The sequence below is a fragment of the Panthera onca genome, chromosome E3, assembly GCF_046562875.1.
Source record: "Panthera onca isolate mPanOnc1 chromosome E3, mPanOnc1 haplotype 2, whole genome shotgun sequence".
In the NCBI taxonomy this organism is placed as follows: Eukaryota; Metazoa; Chordata; class Mammalia; order Carnivora; family Felidae; genus Panthera; species Panthera onca.
This window is the reverse complement of record NC_138354.1, coordinates 29,232,522-29,254,390: the sequence shown is the minus strand read 5'-3', so window position 1 is coordinate 29,254,390 and position 21,869 is coordinate 29,232,522. Positions and strand designations below refer to the sequence as shown.

Genomic DNA, 21,869 nt, shown 5'->3' with positions numbered 1-21,869 from the left:
ACTCTACTTGAAAAAAATTCCTCTTCACGTCAGCTTCTTAGAAGTGTATTTAGGATATGTTTGTGTATTGTTGAGGGTAGGTTCACGTTTGGCTATTGGCTTGAGTTCTTCCGTTGCCATATCTCTTCTCAAATCTATTTGATCTCTACCGAATCAGTGGGTGGAATCAATTTGTGTGGAATAGAACTTCTGCAAGGAGAGGACACACGGCCTGGTTTTGCATGGCCCCTGTAGTAACGATGGTTTTGATGTTTTTAAAGGGGAAAACAAAAATGGAAAGATGAACACGTGACAGAGACCACACATAGCCTAAAATATTGACTCTCAGCCTTTACAGAAAAAGTTTGTTTTAAAAAAGTTTGGGGTGCCTGGGTGGCTCAGGGGGTTGAGCGTCTGACTCTTGATTTCAGCTCAGGTCGTGATCCCAGAGTTAATGGGATCAACTCCTGCATCAGGCTCTGCATTGAGTGAGCAGCCTGCTTGGAATTCTCTCTCGCTCCCCCCACCCCCGCCTCTGCACCTCCCCTGCTCAAGCACTAATGTTCCCTCACTCTCGCTCTCAAAGAAAAAAAAAAAAGTTTGTCGATCCCTGCTGGATGAAGTCTTATGTTTTTGAAATTCAAGGATATCTTGGGGCGCGTGGGTGGCTCAGTCGGTTGAATGTCCAACTTCGGCTCAGGTCATGATCTTGCGGTTCATGAGTTCGAGCCCCACGTCGGGCTCTGTGCTGACAGCTCTGAGCCTGGAGCCTGCTTTGGATTCTGTGTCTCCCTGCCCTTCCCCTGCTCTTGCTCTGTGTCTCTCAAAAATAAACATTTAAAAAAGTTTTTTTTAATTCAAGGATATCCTATATCCTTCACAGTATGTACGTATGAGTTTTGATTGATAAGGATGTTCTTCATGGTCAAGTTCCTACTTCCTGGGCCTGGAGCTGCCTGCCTCTGCTTGGAGAAGTCCTCTCACACAGACTCATGTGACATCTGTGCTTGCTTGCTTGCTGTTGGGTTTTTTTTTTTTTTTTTTTGGCCAGCTGTGGGATCTCAGATAATTTATCTCCCCTCCCCAGGCCTCAGATTCCCCATTTATGAACGCTGGCTTCCCAGGGTCATCGTAAGGATTAAGCAAGAACACACCCCATTCTTTCACTCCGTACAAAACAACAGAAGAGCCGACTGCACTCCAGTGATTTATAACCTTTTATTAGTGAAGGTGTCCTTAAGTACAATCGGGGTGCATATAAAACAGTGTAACATTCTTGCTCTCATCCCGCTGGAGCAGCGTCTCCTTTTGAATTCATGTGACTACCGAAGGCACTTCGTCTCGGTGAACTGTGTGCATCTGACGTGCGGTAACCAAGAGGGGAAAGAACTCAAACAGGGCCCCACTCGAGACGTTGGAAGGGTAGACAGGCTAGGGAATGTCTTGGGAGCGGGAGGCAGTGGCACCCATTTTGGTGACTTTCTCCCCGTTTCACGTAAACTAAGTTGCCAGTGATCAGTTACTGTGGTTCTATTTTCCTAAAAACTCAAGGTTTCTGCACAATTCACTGATGGGGGGAGCGGGGGTGTCTGTGTCGCTTCTTGGGTTTTTCTCATTTGGTACAACATTCAAAACTCCATCGATACCCTGGACGCAGGGTGGTGGTTTTTATATTCGTTGTGAGGGGTGTCTGTGACATTTGGAATTTGAAAATGGATTTAGTGCTAAGCAGAGTCCACTGGGTTTGGTTTTGTTCTGTTTTCAGCAAGTTGTTTATTCACTGGCTTTGGTTCCATTGAAGTCTGCATCGCGAGCGTCCGTTTCCTCATCAGATCCATCGGCGTTTTCAATAACTCGACGTCCTCCAGACCTTCTAGAGGGAACGAAGGAGGGCTCGTTTCCTCGCCTGTGGGTTTTAAAAGAATACACGTTTCTTTAGGACAGAAACCCCCCTCTTGAGATTGGAAGAGGCTTTTAAAGGGACAGAAAACAAACACAGACAAACTGAAATGAAATGAAAATATTCAGGTTAAAGTCAAGGGCTGACCTATCTCAAGGTGTGGTAACGTTTAATCAGCTGGAAGGGGAGGAAAGTAGATTTTTCAAAGCAAGAGAATCAGCTTTAAAAAAAAAAAAAAAAAAGTAAGGTGCGGGTGCCTGGGTGGCTCAGTGAGTTGAGCCTCTGACTCTTGATATCTGTTCAGGTCATGATCCCGGGTAGTGGATCGAGCCCCACATCAGGCCCCACACTGAGCGTGGAATCGGCTTAAGATTTTCTCCCTCTCTCTCTCTCTCTCTCTCCAACCCACCCCCACCCCCACCCCCACCCCACACCTCTCTCAAAAAAAAAAAAATTGGGCTTGGTCATCTGATGGCCCACAGGATTCTCTTCTGTGGTCTTTATTTGGAAAAGAAAAAAACGAATCAAGTGGGGGCTGACACATCCCCATGGGTTTATTCATACCCTGTGGAGCAGGTGTGAAGGAGAACGTGTTCTCATTTTGTACCCCCTTGCCTTCAGAAGGGAACAAAGGGGAGGGTTTTAGGTTCTCAACCGGAAGAAGGTGGAAATGAGCATCAAAGGCAGCATTGAGGGAAAGAGGTCACTGTGCGGATGCCAGAGGTGTGCACTCTGGTTAAAGCAACGCAGGGTCCCCTGCTTGTTTGAGAGCAGAATTCTCGGTGTGAGTTCTCCCAGGACAGAGATCTTGTCTGATTTTTCCTCACCACACAGGCACCGTGCATGGCCTATAATAGGTGCCCAATGAATATGTGTTAGAAAAGTAAGCTAGACATGTTAATCTAAGGTGTATTTTAGCTTTAGCTGGTAGGATACCCCTTTCTCTGTGTGCTTATGGCTCCCATCTCTGGAGTGCCGGATGCCCTGAGTTCCTGCCAGGGTGTGCCTAGGTCACCTGCAGTGTGGCTTTGGTTAGGAGGGCAGGCAGGTGGCAGGAGAAGTCAGATAACCAGCACTCAATGTCCTCTCCAGGAAAGAAATGTTTGCTGTGTTTTCTGCGACAACAAATAATCCTATTTGGCTCTGGTGATCTGGCCCTGTTTGACCTGAATCAGAAGACAGGTCTTAATCATTTTAGGATGCCTAAGAGGAATGCAGAATTTTTGTCATAAAAAATGACCCGCTTGGGGCGCCTGGGTGGATCAGTCGGTTGAGCGTCCGGCTTCGGCTGAGGTCATGATCTCATGGTTTGTGAGTTCGAGCCCCGCGTCGGGCTCTGTGCTGACAGCTCAGAGCCTGGAGCCTGTTTCAGATTCTGTGTCTCCTTCTCTCTCTGCTCCTCCCCTGCTCGTGCTCTGTCTCTCTCTCTCTCAAAAATAAATAAACATTAAAAAAAATTAAAAAAAAAAAAAATGACCTGCTTCACCACACAGAGGCTGGACTTGTGAAAGCTATGAGGGAGAGTCCATCCCAGTTAGAGATTCTTTAGTCCAAAGAGACAACTCAGAGAGGTAAGATTGGAGGCAAAAGGAAGGCCCAGAACATCCTGAACACTGAGAAGGGGAGTCCCAACGTGAGCCTTCTGGGGTCTGAGGGTGGGAGAAACCCGGGCTGGGAAAACCCGCCTAGGTTCAGAGAATGGTACTTTCTGAGGGGCCATGATCAGGGATGAATAAAGTTGTAGCCGCTCCCAGCTCAAGACTCAGGCCAGCTTCACTCACGTCAGAGGGAAGCTCAGAAGCACCCTGTGCCCTTGGAACTAACTTTCCATCACCCTCTCTAGAAGTGACCTTTTAAAAAGTCTTTAGCACTGTGCTTTCCAAGAACGTGGGTCTGAAAGCAGGGTCTCTGAAGACAGGACAGAAAGGAGAGTAGCTTCCACGCGTCTCTCCCGCTTCTAATCCTCCTGGTTCAAAACTCGGTGGGACAGCCTGGGGTTGGGAAACCGTCTCCCCTACCCTTCCAGGCTCCCGGCACTCTTGGCCTCCCGAGACAGTATGGATTTGCAAGCTACAAGAGCTGAGGTATAAATGTGTTCCTTTGATCTAAGACGTAAATCATGTCCCGGGTCACTGTTAGCCCCCTGCTCCGTCACCAGTCCTGTGAGCCTGTCTTCCGGTTCAGGTACGCTTCCTGAAGGAACTGGCTTCAAATCCAAGGCCGAGGTGGGCACTGGCTACATCAGTCACAGGAAGTAAGGGACCCCTTCTAAAGATTTTCTTCAAGTGTCTGATCCTGGAGGGTCTGGCTTCTATTCACAGACTCCGAGAACTTCCCCGAGGCACTAGTGGCATGGTGGGATCCAGCACCAGAGCAGAAGCACTGATTTGCAAGGACTCACTTTCCCATCGACTAGTGGGTCCCACCGTCCAGCCTGAGCTGGCAGGAGCGCTGCTCAGAAAGCCGTGTTCTAGAGGCCGGGCACTCTTCCTAGAGCTCCTGCCAGTCCCTCATCCAGCTTTAAGTATTTGGGTAGCGACAGCTACTTCTCCAAAAGAGAAGAGGGACACAAGCCAGGGCCTGCTTGGTCTCTCAAGGAAGATGAGAGGAAAACCAGGCCCTGGTTGCCTAACGTCACGTGTGGAAAAGCTGGTCGAGGCCTCTTAACTCTGTCATGTGAAGGGCCCTGTGTCCTTCCTCGAGTCTCGGGTGTCCTGTCCATTCCCCGCTGTGTATACGGGCTCGCAAGACCCCTGGAAAAGGCTCTGTCTGGACCATGCTTGGCCGCGCAGTGGCCAGCACGTGTCCTAGTGTGTGGAAAGTGCCGTTATCAGCTAGGCCTTGCTCAAGGCTCATGTGGCCCCAGCGACTGTAGAATGCGCAGTGAGAGCCCATTTCTTTCGCAGACATGCGTATGAAAGCCCGGCCGTGGGGACAACCAGAGGCCGGGCTGTGGTTCCCATGAACCTGTGCTCGTGAATTGTTATTTGTGGACCAGATTTGAGGCCCTTCTCCACGAAAGGGCCCAGACTGTAGAAGTGTCATACCCGCTCAGTGCAGCGTCTTAACCAGACGGAGGAGGACAGCAAAGCCAAGTGTCCTACTGCCAAGTGTGAGAGGCCCACTTATGCAGGTACCAACAATCCGAGTGACACACACGCAGCCTCTTAAGCGCTCGTCAACACACCGTGACGAGGACACATTTGGTGCCGTGTCAGATGCCCAAGCAGAAGGAGGGAAGGAAGACGGGTCAAGAGATTAAGTCTTGTTGTACTGATCTTGGCTATGACAAAGAGAGTTTTGAACTAAGACATCCAGGCCTTCAGATTTTGCAGGAATCCCATGGAGGTTCGTGAGGGCCAAAAAAGGGCGTCGGAGGGACTGGGAGGGCGGGAGGGCAGAACGGAAGTGGAAACCAAGTGCAACACACATGAGCCGCGAAGCTGGAGGCATGGTACCTGGTGAGTCATTGCGGAGTTTCCTGGGGAAGGGGGCCTCTGAAACAGAGAGAGAGAATCTCTGGTGGTTATCCTCCGCCAACGAGAGGGAGTCATCTAAGTGCGTTTTTAATCATTAAAGGCATTCCCTTCGATGAAATGATCAAAGGCACTTCTAAGTCAACCTGGCAGAGAAGCACGGGTCACCAAGAACTCTGAGGCCGGCACGTGTAAGCTGTTGGTTCAGCTAAGAAGCTCACGTCTGCTGGTGTGGCAGAGGCCAGGCCCAGCTCTTTAACAGGCGCTCACGTTGAGGTTTACCTGGTCGGCACGACTATGAAACTCGCTTCGCATTTCCTTGTTCACTGAGAGCTGGCCAGGCTTGCTAACCTCACTCATGGCTCTAGTGCTGGACTTGAGGTTTTGCACATGGGACACAGAGGAGGCAGGAAGGTGTGACCGCTCTTGGCCCTGCCTTAGGGTATGCTCGTACCGGGAGTGTCAGAAATAGTCTGTTCCATACTGGCCTGTAGGCCCTCAGGAGGATCAGCTGTTGGGGGGCAGAACCCACAAGGTACGTTGAACATGTGCTAAGAGAATCAGGGGTCCTGACCACAGGGAGCAGTGAGAGAGTGGCTGACTGCTTCCCCACCCCCCAGCCTGGCACCGAGGAGGGCAGGGTTCAGTCACCAGCCAAGCAAATTCTGGAGGGGAGAGGGGGGGACAGCTCCATGTGAGAACAGCTGTCTTGCTGACCATCGTCCTAGGGGTTGCTCCCAAGCCCCTGCTGGACCTGAGAGGTTACATCTTGTTTCTGTTTCACTGGGGGGACCCACAGGTCCTCCCCAGCCTTGTGTGATCTGGGGTCTTCTTCCTGAAGCCCTGTACCCCACGCCAGCCATCCTCCCCCTTCTGAAAGGGGTTTGGGCTGTCCCCTCGTCACCTGCCTGCAGTGATGCTCAGAGTCTGGAGTTGATAATGGCAGGTGGTTTCAGATGGTTCCTGGGCGTGCCCCTGGATAACTCGATCGCACAGTGAGAAAAGTGCTCCCTTTCCCACTCTTTTTAAAATACATCTCATTATGTCAGGGATGGTCTATCCGGTGCTAACGTCATCTTCTGTCAGTCCCTTGTCAACTGAGAAAGAGGCCTTCTGGTCCTAGTCATCAACTTGTAGTCAGAATAGGTAGAATCCATTATTGTTTTGTTCTCACTGTATTTTAATTTTGTTTGCGACCTGTTGCTGCTGGTGATGCTGGTTTAACAATACAGGGATGGTAAATTTTATTTGCAAATAGATGTGTTTATGATTAGACCAGTTAATTTCAAAGACACCGTGAAGTCAACGATGGTGCAGGTAGTAAAAGGCTAAGGCAAAATGGCCAAGGTGGTATGAGAATGAGTTTAGGGAAACATCAGCTCTGACTCCGTGATTGAAGGTTTGTGCCCAGCACTATCCCAGACACTGGGGACGAATAAGCAGACAGAACCTCTGTGCTCATGGGGCCAGAGTGAAAGCTGCCAATGAGATAAGTAAATAAACAGCAGGTTACATGGTGACAGATCAGTAAGAGAACTGCAGGGCGTGAGGTTGGAAGTTGTAGACAGGTTAATGTGGGTGTGTAAATGCCTGAAGGAAAGGAAGGAGGGATCCAGCTATGCCGAGAGCTGGGGGAAGAGCCTTCCAGACAGCGGGAACCACCAGTGCCAAGGCCCCAGGCAGCATGTGTAGAGGCAGAGGGCTCATTTAGGAGGCGGTGGACGGAGATCACGTAGGGCCTGGTGGAACCGACCATCATAAAGGTGTTGCTTTCATTCTGAATGAGGTGGAAGCCATTGGATGGTTCCAAGCAAAGGGGGGTTGTGACTTGTATCTATTTAAACAGGATCCCTCTGGCTGCCATGTTGAGAACAGACTATAAAGATGGAGTATAAACACAAGTGAAACACAAGCTGTGAAAGTTACTAGATGGTAGGAGAGGGTAGCTTGGATGAGGATGGCAAGAAACATTTGTTTCTTGGACTGTGGATGTACAGTGTTTTTTTTTTTAATTTTTTTTTAAGTTTTTATTTTTTACAGAGAGCATGAGCCGGGAAGGGACAGAGAGAGGGAGACACAGAATCCGAAGCAGGTTCCAGGCTCTGAGCTGTCAGCACAGAGCCTGATGCGGGGCTCGAACTCATGAACCATGAGATCATGACCGGGGCTGAAGTCAGACGCTCAACTGACTGAGCCACCCAGGTGCCCGGATGTACAGTGTTTCTAAGGGGAAGTTGATCAGATTCCATGGCAGATAGGATGTTATATATAAGGGAGATGGAAAAAGAAAGTAAGAGCACAGATTAGTGGACTGGGTCAACAGCAGCCTTATCAGTCCAGTTGGTGAGCTGGCAGAGACCGTGAGGGAAGCTGACTTGGGCGTGAAGGGGTTCAGCTCAAGGTGTAAGCTGCCTGTGAGGCATTGAGGGAAAAGGGCAAGCAGGTCTGGGGTTCTAGGAAGAAGTCTGGGCCAGGAAGCCACACGCTGTGGGTGGAACTCAAAAGGTACCAGGCTGGGTGAGGTCACCTAGGAGTGAGCAGAAAAGGAGATGAAGAGAGAGCCAAGATGGCGCCCTGGAGCAGGCCAATGGCAGGCGGGCTTTGAGATGAGGTACCAGCAGAGGAGACAAGGAAAGACACCCAGAGGGGAGGAACAAACCCCGGTGTGGGTCGAGGAAGCTGCAGCTCAGTCGGGGAGGACTGAGGACTGACCATTAAGGTTTCGTGGTAAAGGGTAGCAGGGGGCGTGGGGCTCAGAGGCTTTCTCAGCTCCTGGAATGACTTTGTTGACGTGAAAATGGTGAAAAGGAGAAGGGTGAGAATTTCTGGAGCAACGTCCTTGAGGGAACAAGAGAGGTAGGTGTACCTTAGTTGGTGCTAGATAGTTCAGCCCGGGAACGGAGTAGAAGAAATGGACACAGCTGGGGGGAGGTGGGTTGACGGGGACATGAGAGCTTGTAAGGATGGGTGGGGATGGTGAGACTGGGGAGACAGTGAAAACCAGATGTCCAAGAGAGTGGAAGGGGGAGGGAAGTCAGGCCCAGGCAGCACCGAGTGAGGTCAGCTCCTTGTGGTGACAGACAAGGCCCAGCACGAACTGGCAGTGTGCCTGTTGGCTTTTCCCTGAGCAGAAGGTGGGAAGTCTGGTTTAACTCACCAAGTGCATACCTCAAAGCAGGGGGGTCTGGGGTGTTGAGGGTGTGTGCGAGGCAGACCGACCACCGAGCCTGGGCTTGATGGGCAAGTTAGAGCTAGTGCTAAGGCCCATAGGGTGGCAGGATCGCAGAGGAGACAAGACCAAGGACCCAAGCAAGAGACTGGATCACCCCCCTGGAGGGGTGTGGGTGAGTGTGACAGGAAGCTTCGGGGCCCATGCCTTCTGGGAACCAGTGGAGGTGGGAAGGAGGCCCGAGGAGCAGGGGTGTCGCCTATCCAGCTTCAGGCCCAGAGGGACAGGGGCGTGGGAGAGAAAACAGCCCTGGTTAGGGCAGCGGTTCGAGACCCCCGGGCGACCGCACCCCCCACCCGGGGAACTGAGCAACGGCTGGAGACATTTGCGGTTGTCACAATCCAGAGCGGGCCATGCCCCATCCTGCAAACACAGGCCAGCTCCTGTGAGGCAGGATGATCCGGCCCCAAACAGCAGCAGGGATGGGAGACCCTGATTAGACCAAAGTGGTCAAGAGAAAGCCCAGAAAAGAGGTTCTGGAGAGAAGGGACCCGCACGGGCAATGCAGCAGTGAGGACAAGGATTGAGGAGACAGGGGTGTGCCTCCCTCTCCTCCTCGCCCAAGGGTGGGCTGGGAAGGGACGCGCATCATTAAAGAAACCACACGAGGGGGCGTTCGGGTGGCTCCGTCAGGTAAGTGTCAGACTTGCGATTTTGGCTCAGGCCATGAGCTCATGGTTTGTGAGATCGAGCCCCATATTGGGCTCTGTGCTGACAGCGTGGTGCCTGCTTGGGATGCTCTCTCCCCTTCGAACCGAGGGTCCGCTGCTCCAAGGCAGGGCCCTGGTGGATCCGGGGCCTGTTCATGTGCCTGGCACACAGTGGTGCCGTGTGAGTGCTGGTGAGCAGGGAGAACCTGGAAAGGAACAGGGGGCGGCGGGGGGGGGGGGGGGTGGGGTGGGGTGGGGGTGTCCTCTGCATCAGGAAAGAAACTCCCTGTGGCACCCGAGGCCCGTGAGCCTCACCTGAGCTTGCTCTTGAGCGCGTTCACCTCGCGGCCCATGGCCTCGTTGCTCTCCGTGGCTTCATCCAGCTCCCGCTGCAGCTTCCTGCGGTTGGCATTGATGCGCTGGGACTCCTCCTCCGCCTCCTCCAGCTGCCTCTTGAGTTGCTTGACCTTGGCGTTTCCTTTCTCTGCCTGTCAGGGAGAGGCCCGGGGGTGAGCAGGGGGCGCCGTGGGGTCCCTGCGGGGCTGGGAGAGGCCGGCGGCCCGGGTTACCTGCTCCTTGTACTGCTCCGCCATCTTGCGCTCGTCCTCCACCTGCAGCAGGACCTCCTTCAGCTTCTTGTCCTTCTGCTTCAGCGACTTGGTGGCCGCCTGCTTCTCTCTGCATACGGGGGGAGGAGGGGGGCGAAGCGGGGATGGGCTCCCTTGCACCTGGCACGTAGACCCGACCAGCCTCTCCCCCACTGTGAGCGCTTTCCCTGAGGGGCCCCAAATCAGGGCTCACCCCCCAAATCAGACGAACAGTACTCGGCCTTAAAAAGGAACGCAGCACTTGCGTCTGCTACCACATGGGCGAGCCTCGAAGACACAGGGAGGGAGGCCAGTCACAGAAGGGCACAGACTGTGGGATTCCACTTACATGAAACATCCACAAGAGACAAGAGAGACAGAAAGCAGATCTGTGTTGCAGAGGGCTCGGGGAGATCAGGGTGATGGCCAGGGGGGTACAGGGTGTCCTACTGAGGTGTTGAAACTGTCCCACACTGGACGGTGCAGAGGGTGCAGCTATCCACAACTATACTAAAGGGCCATTGAGCTGTACACGTGAAAAGGCTGAATTTTTGTATGGTCTGTGAGTTGGCAAGGAAGCCAGTACCAAAAAAAAAAAGTGGGTCAGAATCCTCATAGTCTGATGGTCACAGATGGGCCGTGATCTTATTTTCCCTTTTAAACGAGAAGCCTGACCATATTGGCACGTGCTGAATGGGGTTGCTGATCTGCACTTTCCTGGGTGGCCGTGAACACGACATCCCGTGAACACAGGCCAGGCATAGCCAGTGTGCTCGCGGGAAGGTAGCGGACCTCACGGAGGACCCCTGCCACTCAGGGCCGTTTGGGACGGGCCTTCTCGGGTCCAGGCCTGCCTCGCTCCCGTATTCACATGCGGTTCTCCACACACAGCTGCGGCGTGGGGACCACTGGGCTCATTCCCCAGCCAGGACAGATGTCCAGAGAGCCTGAGCCCCGACGGCCGTGTACTCCTGGCCAGCAGGCCGCTTTTTGGAGCCCGAGCCCCGCGTACCTGGCCTCCTGCTCCACCTGCTCCTCCAGCTGCGCGATCTTGGCCTCCAGTGCCGCAATGGTGGACTTGAACTTGGACCTGACGGCCCCCTCCATCTCTTGCAGCTTGCTTCGGAGCTCCTTGTTCTGCCGCTCGAGCTGCTGCCTTGCGCTCTCGTTCTTCTGGGCCGCGCTGCGCTCCGTGGCCAGTTCGTTGTTGAGCTGCTCGGCCTGCGGAGGGCAGTGAAAGTCAGGGGGTGGAGGGCACGGGAGTGGGGGGGCGGGTCCACTGAGAGGACCCACTATGCCTGTGGCCTCCAGCCTTGGTGGGCTTCGACGTGGGTCTCTGGGGCGGGGGCACCCAGGAGCCCTCCCCACCTCCTCCAGCCACCAGTTCCTTCCTGGGCCTCCTTTAAGGTGCAGCACAAAAGGCAGCGTCCTGGGGCCACCCAGGCTCCCTGTCTCCAGGTCACAAGGCGGGGCCCCAGCACCTGTTGCGGAGCTGGTGCTTAGTAATGTCACTGAGTGCTCACTGGTGTAAGGCCGGGGCCAGAGGCTGGGGCGACAGCAAGAAGGAGACCCCCCCAGGCCCTTTCTCCAGGCCCACGTTGTCTGCCGGAGGGAGCCAGACATACACTGGCCGCCTGATAAGATGGCGACGGGGGCCCCGTGCCCACGCAGGGAGGGAGAGGGTGCAGGGAGCAGATGCGCTTGACCCCTGCTCCCGTCTCCCCGCTCTCCACCCCAACCCCGAGCTTGCGGTGCAGCAGTGTGGGGCGTGTGACAGGGTGCAGCCTGGCCCTGCTCCGCCCCCACCTGCTGCGTGGCCTTCCGCACGCGGTCACTCATGGCCTCCATGTTGCCTTGCTCCTCCTCCAGCTCCTCTTCCAGCTGTGCGATCCGGGCCTCCAGGCGGCGCTTCTCGTCCTGAAGTGTGTTCCTAAGGGAAATGCAGGCGGGTCTGGGGCTCCAGCCTCCCTCTGGCTTAGGAAATAGCCTCTGTGTGGAGGAGTGAGGTGATGCCTTGGAGTCGCCCTCCTTTGTAAAAGGAAACTGAGGCCCAGCGAGGCTCAGACACTTGTCCAAAGTCACACAGCTGGGAAGTAGGGAGCCGGGACTCTATCCTGTCGGTATCGGCAAAGCCGGGCCTGGAGGAAAGACGGGCTCTCTCCTCTTGGATGTCCCCCACCCCCACCCCGTGCCCCCTCCCCACCATGCTGTTCATTCAGAACGAATGAAACTGGCTACATGCCCAAAGGGGGTCAAGACCCTTGTGAGAAGCTTGGCTGGACACTGTCATTTTCAGGAGTCTCTTCCATGAGCTGCCTCTCTGTCCTCATCTGAGCCTGGGACCCCCTTCTCCCGATGCAGCCCCCTACCTTCCTGAGACGCTGCTGGTCAGCTCCTCCGCCAGTTCCTCCTTCTCCAAGTCGGCCTGTTTGCGAGCCCTCTCAGCCGCGGCCAGATCCTGGACGGCACGGGGGAGGGGAGGGGGGGAAACCGCTGATCTGCCGGGCAAGGGCTGAACCCCAGCGAGAAGCCACCTGCTCCAGACCCCAGCAGTTTCTACGGCCACGGCCACCCTGGAAAGCGGCTGAGCTGCCTCTGAGCTCAGGGAAGGCCCTGCATGTCCCGGACAGGAGAAAATCCCACGTCTGCCCCTGTCGTCACTCCAGGGGCCCGCCCCTGTGGAGTGCTGGACGAGGGAAAGAGGTGCGTGGGTGCCACGGGCTCTGCCCACAGTACCCCCCCGCCCCAAGGCCCACATCGAGAAGGCTCTACCTCCTGTAGCTGCATGAGGTCGGCTTCTAAGCTCTTGGCTTTCTTCTCATTCTCTTTGGCGGTGGCAAAGATCTCGTCTCTGGAGGCACGGGCATCTTCCAGCTCTCTCTGGAAGTCCTTCATCTGGGCCTGTGTGAGTCAACAGGAGGGACAAGCCAAGAGATCCTAACTCACCATCTTTCCACGCCAGCCCCGAGGAAGTTCAACCACAGAGAGGTCCCCGGGGCCCACCCACCCCACCTCACGGGGCCAGGTTGCTGTCGGGGGGCACCGTTCCGGAGGGGCTCAGCAGACCTAAAACATGGCCATGTGGTCCGAGGGCCTTGGCCAAAGGCCTGGTGATCGTGCCTTACCCAGGGCGGGAAACGGCCCCCCGAGGCTGAACCACGGTGGAAAACCCCAGCTGAATATTCAGGCACCCGTGACAGGCCTGCGTCCTACGGCTGTTGGCCCGGCTTCCCCTCCGGTGGGGAGCCACCCCCTCCCTCGGCCCGTGCCCCGCATCCCCCACCTGCAGTTTCCGCAGCTGCTTGATGGCTTCCTCCCGGCCCTTGATGGCCGAGTCGGCCTGCAGCTCCAGGTCCTTCAGGTCCCCTTCCAGCTTCTTCTTGGCCGCCGTTGCCAGGGCACGTTGCTTTCTCTCGTCTTCCAGTTCTGTCTCGTACTCGTGCAGCTGAGCGAGGCGGGGAGGGGGGCGCTGCTGGGCCGGGCCGTCCCTCGGAGGCCCTACCCCCACCGCGGCCGGCATTTGGAGAGCTTCCGGGGCAGGGAGGGGGGGGCACAGCTCCCCCACCCTGCCCCCCCAGGAGGGTTCTGCTCGTCCCCAGGTTGCAGGCCCCCAGGTTGCAGGCGGCTGAGAGAACCAAGTCTCTTTGGGTCCGGGCCCCGCTGCCTCCCCGCCCCGCATCCCCCCACCCGGACTACCTGCCTCTGGAGCTGCCGCCTCTTCTCTTCATTCTGCTCATCCCTAGCCTGGAGGTCCCGCTCAAACTGGCCCTTGAGGGCCTGCATGTTGACCTCGAGCCGCAGCTTGGCGTCCTCCGTGGCCTGCAGCTCGTCCTCCAGCTCCTCCAGCTGGGTCTTCATCTCCTCCATCTGGGTCTCCAGGGCCCGCTTGGACTTCTCCAGCTCGTGGACCTTTCGCGGGAGGGGAGACTTCATGAAGACGCTCAGGCAACCCGCGGGGACGGGCAGCTCTGTAAAGTCACACAGATGGCTTTCGCCCCCCCCCCCCCCCCCCGCGGGATGCACTGCCAAGAGTCAAGGCCAGAGTCTTCCTTGGGGACCCCCCCCCAAGTGCTGTTTCCAACCAGTCCCCGTCTGCGTGACGGCCTTCAGTCCTGATGGTCCCGTCCCGTGGAAGAGGCTCAGGGTGCCCGCGTCCCGCCCCGTGGGTAATGCATAGTGGGGAGGGGGCTGGTGACCTGTGGACAGGCACAGACACGGAGGAGCCACTTACGTTCTTGCCCACGTCATCCTTGGAGCTGACCAGGCCCTCCATCTCGGCCTTGAGCATTTTGTTGGCTCTCTCGAGGTCCTCTTTGGCTTCCAGGGCCTCTTCGAGGGCTCGCGCCAGCGACAAGGCCTTGGTTTCCTTTTCCCTGGCTTCTGCCTCGGCTCTGTCCCTTTCATCCGCGTATTTGGAAGAGATGCTCTTCTCCTCGGCTAACAACTACAACACAACAGAAGCCCAGCCCCGAAGGTGAAGTTCGGCTTCCCTTTTTTTTTTTTTCTTTTTAAAATAACTTTATTCATTTTGAGAGACAGAGAAAGCATAAGCAGGGAGGGGCAGAGAGAGGGAGGGAGAGAGGCAGAGAGAGAATCTGAAGCAGGCTGCGCACCGTCAGCTCAGAGCCCGACGCGGAGCTCGAACCCACAAACCTAGAGATCATGACCTGAGCCACAACCAAGAGTCTGATGCTCAGCCGCTTAGCCCAGTGAGCCACCCAGGCTCCCTTTCAATTGCAAATAAGCGCATGCAGCCTCCTGCCTGAATTTCTTCAGGGGCAGGTAGAAGTCCTTAAGGCATCTATGCAGATAGTTAATAAAGAGCTTCCTTCTGACTTCTAGTAGGTGGACCTTAGAGCCAGCACCTGCTGAGTCTCTGTGCTTTGAAATCACTAATGCTGCCCTTGCTGCCCATGCTGGTTCGAACATACTACTAGGTCACAGTGACATTTAATCCTGCCAGAGGCCACTAATTCTTTTTATCATGGCCACTCATCTCCAGCCCTCAAAAGCACTCTCTGAGCCAGAGTAGGGAAAGGGTGAGCGTGTGGACAGAGCGGCACATACTTAGCTCTGTGCTTGGAGAGGCAGTTCAAGGAACACTCCAGGCCGACGTTAATGTCATCTGCACAGACAGCGGCATAAGCGTATACACTGACACATCCAAAAACCAGGCTTTGAGAAGTGAGCGAAGACAGGTAAGTAATAGGGGCCCCCAAAACAGCAGTCAGCACAAAAGCCTACGTGACGTATGACAGGGAAATAAAAGAAGCGACCCCAGGCCCTCAAGCCAGTAATGGGACAGCATAGTGGAAGCAGTGAAGACAGGCTGGCTGCCTGAGATGGAGAAGGACACAGCCAGCGTCACACCTGGAAGCCTGCTCCCCTGAGCCCAAGCGGGGAGGGGCAGTGAGCCCCCACACCTCTGGCATTGGCCTCCCAAAACAATCCCCAGATTGATTTCGAGGATCATCCCAAGTCACTTGCACACCAAATCAGCTTTGCTAAATCTGAGTAGCGTATTAAAAGTTGGCATTTTTTAAGGGTTTGGGCCACATGGGTGTATTATGCATTTACCAGAACTCCAGTGAGTGGATACTTGAGAATTGTGCATTTGAATGTATACACAAGAAGCAAAATTTTCTGTTAAAGAAGAACTCCAGTTAAGACACACAGTGCTGAAGTATAGAGGGGGAAATCTGTCATTTGCTTTGAAATGCATCCAATGACAGAGACAGTTCATCCGAATTTGGTAAAACATCAATGATCCAATCCACGTGGTGGGTATACAGGTGTTCACTCTTCGGTGCTTCAGCTTTGCTGTGTGCGTGAAATTCTTCATCATGAAATGTTGGGGGAAGTGGTATCGAAAGGTGGAACGTTAAATTATGTGGAGTATTCAGGAGGCACTCGATAAATACTTGTTAAGTGAAATAAATTTCCTTCCTTCTCAGGGCTAGAAACTAAGGCATCCCTGGGGTCGCAGGTGGCCCTGGTGGTGGGGATATCTGGAAGTCACGTCCAAGAGCCAGTGCTCTCCTCGCTCTGACCTAGGAGCCCTGATGCTTCATGGTCACCCAAGGCAAGCTAGCTTTCCTTGGGAGGATGGGTGGGAGACACATACATGGCAGGCACACCAGCTGCTTCAAAGACCCTCCCGCCCCACCCCGTGTCCGTGAACAGAGCTGACGGCCCTCCAGCCCCTACCTGATCAAACTTCTTCTGCTTCTTCTCCAGGTTGGACACCAGTTGCCGCTGGTTGTCCAAATCGACGACCAGGTCGTCCAGCTCCTGCTGAAGCCTGTTCTTGGTCTTTTCCAGTTTGTCATAAGCAGCTGCCTTCTCTTCGTACTGCTGGGTGAGGCCTTCGATTTCCTTCTGGAACCGCTTCTTGCCCTCTTCCAAGGCCTCCACGGTGCTGGCAAAGTCCTGTAGCTTCTTCTTCGAATCGGAGAGCTAAAATGACAGTGTCCGGGTTGGGGTAAAAGGAGGGCCAATGAGCGAGTCCCATCCCTGACTCCACCCTGACAAGAGACCACCTTCTCCTCCTGGAGGAAATTCAACAGCAGGGGGAGCCAGTGAGCCAAACAAAATGGCGCCAACGCTCAACCACAGCCTCTCCCAGCTCCTGAGCTACCCTTCAAGGCTTACACCTAGAAAGGCAAGGACACACGGCCAGCACCTGGATGTTCAGAGTTGAGATGTGGCGTTCCAGGTTCTGCTTGGCGTCTATCTCCTCGTCCAGCTGGTCCTGCAGGCTGTTCCTCTCGTCCTCCAGCTGGCGCAACTTGGTGGACACATTGAGTTTCTGCCGGGTTTCTTCTTGAAGCAGCTCCTACGAAATGCCATGTGGAAGTCTCAGGGAGCCACCCCCAGGAAGTCCACACCCCAGCTCCCTCTGAATCACGTGGCAGAATACCCACCTGGGTGTCCTGGAGCTGGGACCCAAGGGATGCCACATCCTTGGCCAGTTTTATGGCCTTCCCCTCAGCCTCGTTGAGCATCCCTGTGACACTCTCCACTTCATTCTGAGGGTGCCAAGAGACTGTGGTTAGAGCCCTCTAGAACAGGATCCTTAGGAAGTAAGAGAAGGTCTCTCGACTCACACGATAGGCCTCGTTGTATTCGCTGATTAAGAAATAGCCATGGGCTATGGGGCCTGATCATGGTAACCCCATGGCCCCCAAGGGAAGTGTAGCACCTATAAGTTGGGAAGCCTGGCTCTAAGAACCTCTTTGAGCCCCAGACTGTATTGGCTTGTTCCTGATCCTACTAAATGGACCCTGAATCCTCGCCAAGGTTGGCAAAAATGAAGCAGCAGGTTAGAGAGTCTAGACAACTCGCCTGCTCCCTGAAGATGGAGGGGGGACGCAGATGGCACCTTTACTTCCAAGGGCCCTGTTCCCACCACTCTCTTCCTCACCTCTACTCTTTGCCCTTCCATTGACCTTCATGCCCCAACCAGAGGTGCAGACACTAAAGGTAAGAAGCCCTCTACTGAGCTATCAGTCAACCGTCCATCCTCTCCCCCTTACGAGGAGAACGTAAATAATCTTGACTCTACGTCTCCAGGACACTGCCTGTGTTACGGTAGCGGAACCCCTGCTCTCAACGGCACGTGGAAAGAAATCCTACTTAATGCTCCCCCTGCCCCCTGGTCCCAGGCTGTAAGCACACCGATTTATCAAAAGTCTGCCTGGGTCCCATGAATGGACGTCAGGCCAAGTGTCTAAGTCAAAGCTAACTGAGACCAAAGACCGAGAGACCTTGTCACTGCTCAGGTTAAAACCCATCAATGACGACTTGTCGCACGGAATAAAGATGAATGTACATAGAATAGGGCCTCGAAGGCCCTGTGTCATCTGGCCACAACCTACCTCCCTCGTCCCATCTTGTACCATGTTTCCCCTGCCAGCTCAGCTTTCTAGCGTCACTTATGTGGTCTCTTCTGATTTTCCACTAACCACTGGGCCCTTGCACATGCTGTCCCCTCCGCCTGGTAGACTTCTACTTATCTCAGATGATACCTCCTTCTTCGGGAAGCCTTTCCCGACTCCTCCTCCCGCCGGCCAGACCCCGCCCCCCCAGCCCCCGCCCCAGTTACGTACAGTGTCATTTTACACTCACTCATGGAATTATAAACGCCTTTCCCTCCACTAGGTCAGAGTTCTATGGGGGCAGGGAATGTGTCTTTCTTGCTGATGTATCTCAGGGTCAAACATGGTGCATGGTCTACAGCAAATACTCATAGACTTGTTGAAGGAGCAGAAGAAGGCCTTTCAAGAGTGAATTGAGGAGGGAGAAGCCCTCCTCTCCTCGAGGGACCTTACAAGAGGGAACCAACTTGTGCTGCAGCCAAAGACTTCAGTTAGCCGGGGAGAGCTTCGTCCCCCCCAGGGCTGGCCCCAAGGGCCGCTGGCCATGCAGGCCGCTCACCTGCAGCTTGTGGACCTTGTCATTGAGCTCGGCCCGGGCCCGCTCCCCATCGCTGCACTTGGACTGCAGTTCCTGGAGCTGCACCTCCAGCTTCTTCTTCTTGTGCTCCACCTCCTGCTTCGCCTGGTTCAGGACCCGCAGCTCCCCGGCCAGGTCTGCGTTCTCCTTCTCCAGCGTCTGCTTGTTCTTGTCTAGGTTGGCCTTGGCCTGGCCGGGGAAGCACAGGGCAGGGAAGGCATTACAGCTGTGGCCAGGAAAGCGGGTTAAGAACCTAACTCTGTCACTGGTGGATCTTCCTCCTTCCCTTCCCCTCCGGTCAGGTAGGTGCAGGGACCCATGCTTGTCCCCTCTGGGGAGAAACGCAGCAGTGTGGGGGACACACGGTCACGGTGAGACATTTTGCATTCTGTTCTGCTAAAGCTCAAAGGTTGCAAACCAGCATTCCACAAGCTACATCCAACCTGTCATCATGTCCCGATAGACCTATTCTTTGTTGCCAACATTTAATAAAGAAAAAACTGCATTCCAGCGTCATTTTTAAAAAATGTTGTGGGGCGCCTGGGTGGCTCAGGTTAAGCTTCCAACTCTTGGTTCCTTTCGGCTAAGATCCTGATGTCATGGTTAGGGAGTTTGAGCCCCACGTCTGGCTCTATGCTGACAGCTCAGAGCCTGCTGGGGATTCTCACTCTCTGTCTCTCTCAAAATAAATTTAAAAATGTTTAAAAATAAAAAATCTAGTGTTCTCCATCATGACGGGTGGTGGTTACACAAATGCATACGTTTGTCGAAATTAGTTGAACTATACAGTTAAAACTGATGAGTCTTACTGCACAGACCTCAATAATTCTGATTTTCAAAAAACAAGCTAGGGGCGTCTGGATGGCTCAGTCACTTAAGTGTCCAATTCTAGATTTCGGCTCGGGTCACGATCTCACAGTTCAGGGGATTGAGCCCCACCTTGGGCTCTGGGCTAATAGCACGGAGCCTGCTAGGGATGCTCTCTCTGCCCCTTCCTATCTCTATCTCTCCATCTCTAAACAAACAAAAAAACCCAAGCTAAACACAAACATCCTCAGTGGGGAAGAAGTGAGAGCTTTTCCCCTAAGATCGGGAACAAGAAGGGTCTCACTCTCACCACATTTACTCAGCATAGCACCGTAAGAGAAAATGTATGTTGTGTAGTGACAATTAGCAAATCTTATTTGTCCAAAGAAGTGACACAGTGTTCAACGTTAGTATTCAACTCCCACTTAACAAGAGTCCTTTTACTCACCTGGAAGGTGTGGGGGGGGCTCAGTCTTGCCCTGCACTTTTCAGACACTGGGCCTAAGACCCCCCCTGTAGGAGGGTGGAAGACGGGGCCCGGACATCTGCATTTTAACAAAGGCCCCAGATGAAATGAAATGAACTCGTGTCTGGAAAGCATTGGAACAGTATCAGGCACATAGTCAGTGCTACGTAAGGGACTGTTGCCACTGTTCTCTTGTACAGGAAAATTGGAGATTCTTCTAGAAGAGGCGGAAAGGTGCTCAGTAAACCCCCTCAGGGAAGAAGAGTGACCTTGGCTGCCGAGAGAAACTCAAACTGCCCACAATTTTTAGGTAATGCTGTGCCCATTTAGTCTAGCTTGGGGGGGCGGATATCTAGAAAGGGCAGGGATCGGGGGAGCCATAGTGCTGAGGGGGATGCAATCAGATCTTTAGGGACACCATCCGGATGTTGCAAGCTAAACAGCTCACCCCTGGGAAGGAAACACAAGGAAATTCTCCCAAGGGAGAAGAAGTTTTGGGTGTGAAGCATTCAGACTCGGGCTACTTAACTGCCTCGAATCCCACACACCCCAGATAGCCAAGCACGAGGGAAAAGAACGACTATATCCAGTCATTCTCAAACTCTGCCGGAGAGCTAGCTGTTTTCCTCCAACCTGCAGGGAAATTAAGACGGAAAGAATGTTCTCCATCTTAAGTGACCCAGAAGTTGTTCTCAACTGTGGCTAAGCAACGGGGGCGGAGGGCAGGGTGTTGTAGACCCTGCCCCGGAGTGGGCAAGAGGTAGGCAGGCAGCTGCACTGCCTGGGTTCAAATCATGGCTTTGTCACTAGCTGTGTGACCTTGGGTGAGTCTCCTCACCTCTAGACACTTTTTTTTTTTTAATGTTTATTTTTGAGAGAGAGAGAGAGAGAGAGCATGAGTGGAGGAGGGGCAGAGAGAGAGGGAGACACAGAATCCGAAGCAGGCTCCAGGCTGTGAGCTGTCAGCACAGAGCCTGACATGGGGCTTGAACCCACGAACCATGAAATCACGACCTGAGCTAAAGTTGGATGCTCAACCGACTGAGCCACCCAGGCGCCCCCGCCTCTAGACACTCTTGACCTCAGTTCCTTCGTGTGTAAAATGGGCTCAAGAGTACCTACGTCGTAGGTGGATGTGAGGATTAACGGATACGTGCACGGCGCGCCCTGAAAAAATGCTGGCTGCCACCACGGTCATGAGGCTCTTGTGTGGTGTGTGATTCGTCTCAGCACAGACCCTGATACGTGGTTATGTGAAGCTGTCGGCATGATGCTGTCACACACACACACACACACACACACACACACACACGAGTCACCACTTACCCTCTTGAACTGCTCCAACTGCTCGGTGAGTTCCTCCACTGCCTGCGTGTGCTTCTGTCTCATCTCCTGGACCTGCGCCTCGTGGGACCGGGTCTCCTCGTCCAGGGCCTTCTTCAGCACCGTCACCTCTTGTTCCCTCTTGGCCCTGGGCAGGAAGAACACCGTGGATGGCAGTCGGCCAGAAACCGGGGCTCACCTCCGACAGTGCCGTGCAAAGCAACAAGAGCTCTCTGGGGACCCAGAGCTGAAGTCCCCATCATCAGCCCTCCCTGGCTGTGTGACCTCGGCTGAGTCCCCTAACCTCTCTGGACTGGGCATTTCCTCAGCTGCAAAGTAAAGAGCATGTCACCTGCCCAGAAACTCTCAAGGCCAGCACAAAAATACACCAAAGGCCAATACACTCTCAAGGCCAGCAAATAAATACACAGCATACTCAAAATCGTGTTGAAAAAACATCTGTGAATTACAAAATGTTCCTCCAATATTAATATTAGCTCTTACTTATTGAGCTTACTTATTATATGCCAGGCCTTGACCTAAGTTCTTTTTTTTTTTTTTAATGTTTATTTTTGAGAGAGACAGGAAGCACAAAGGGGCGGGGGACAGAGAGAGAGGGAGATAGAGAATCCGAAGCAGGCTCCAGGCTCCAAGCTGTCAGCACAGAGCCTGACACGGGGCTGGAACTCACAAATGGCAAGATTGTGACCTGAGCGGAAGTCAGATGCTCAACCGACTGAGCCACCCGGGCGCCCTGCCCTAAGTTCTTTATAGACATCATCTCGTATAATCTTCAGAGTGACCCTTAGAGGGAGATACATTAATTTTTCCAGTTTACAGAGGAGAAATCTAAGGCTAAGAGATTCTTAGCCCATGTTGGTACATCCACTGTGTCACAGAGCCAGAATCTGAACCCAAATGATCTGGCTTTGAGCTCGTGCATTTGAAGACTACACCAAGGGCTTTTCTGTGTCATTGGCCAGGTGGGAAGGGGGCAG

General features: G+C 54.0%; 1 protein-coding gene across 5 annotated transcripts in view; it reads right to left on the bottom strand.

The window, feature by feature from the left end:
- Positions 1-1,183: 1,183 nt before the first annotated feature.
- MYH11 (myosin heavy chain 11) overlaps positions 1,184-21,869 on the bottom strand; it is a 124,252-nt gene continuing 103,566 nt past the window's right edge. For 2 of the 5 annotated variants that reach the window (XM_078439749.2, XM_078439750.2), the window contains 16 exons: positions 20,875-21,019; positions 18,258-18,464; positions 16,745-16,849; positions 16,504-16,656; positions 16,029-16,277; positions 14,053-14,265; positions 13,518-13,730; positions 13,105-13,266; positions 12,594-12,722; positions 12,191-12,279; positions 11,628-11,751; positions 10,834-11,042; positions 9,804-9,912; positions 9,550-9,722; positions 5,338-5,376; positions 1,774-1,885 (listed from right to left, as the gene is read on the bottom strand). In XM_078439749.2, the coding sequence (XP_078295875.1) occupies positions 5,346-5,376; positions 9,550-9,722; positions 9,804-9,912; positions 10,834-11,042; positions 11,628-11,751; positions 12,191-12,279; positions 12,594-12,722; positions 13,105-13,266; positions 13,518-13,730; positions 14,053-14,265; positions 16,029-16,277; positions 16,504-16,656; positions 16,745-16,849; positions 18,258-18,464; positions 20,875-21,019 (2,311 nt within the window). In that variant the 3' untranslated portion in view covers positions 1,774-1,885; positions 5,338-5,345. Of the gene's footprint in view, positions 1,886-5,337; positions 5,377-9,015; positions 9,017-9,549; positions 9,723-9,803; positions 9,913-10,833; positions 11,043-11,627; positions 11,752-12,190; positions 12,280-12,593; positions 12,723-13,104; positions 13,267-13,517; positions 13,731-14,052; positions 14,266-16,028; positions 16,278-16,503; positions 16,657-16,744; positions 16,850-18,257; positions 18,465-20,874; positions 21,020-21,869 lie in introns of all 5 variants that reach the window. The other 3 variants (XM_078439747.2, XM_078439748.2, XM_078439751.2) reach the window with 2 other exon arrangements.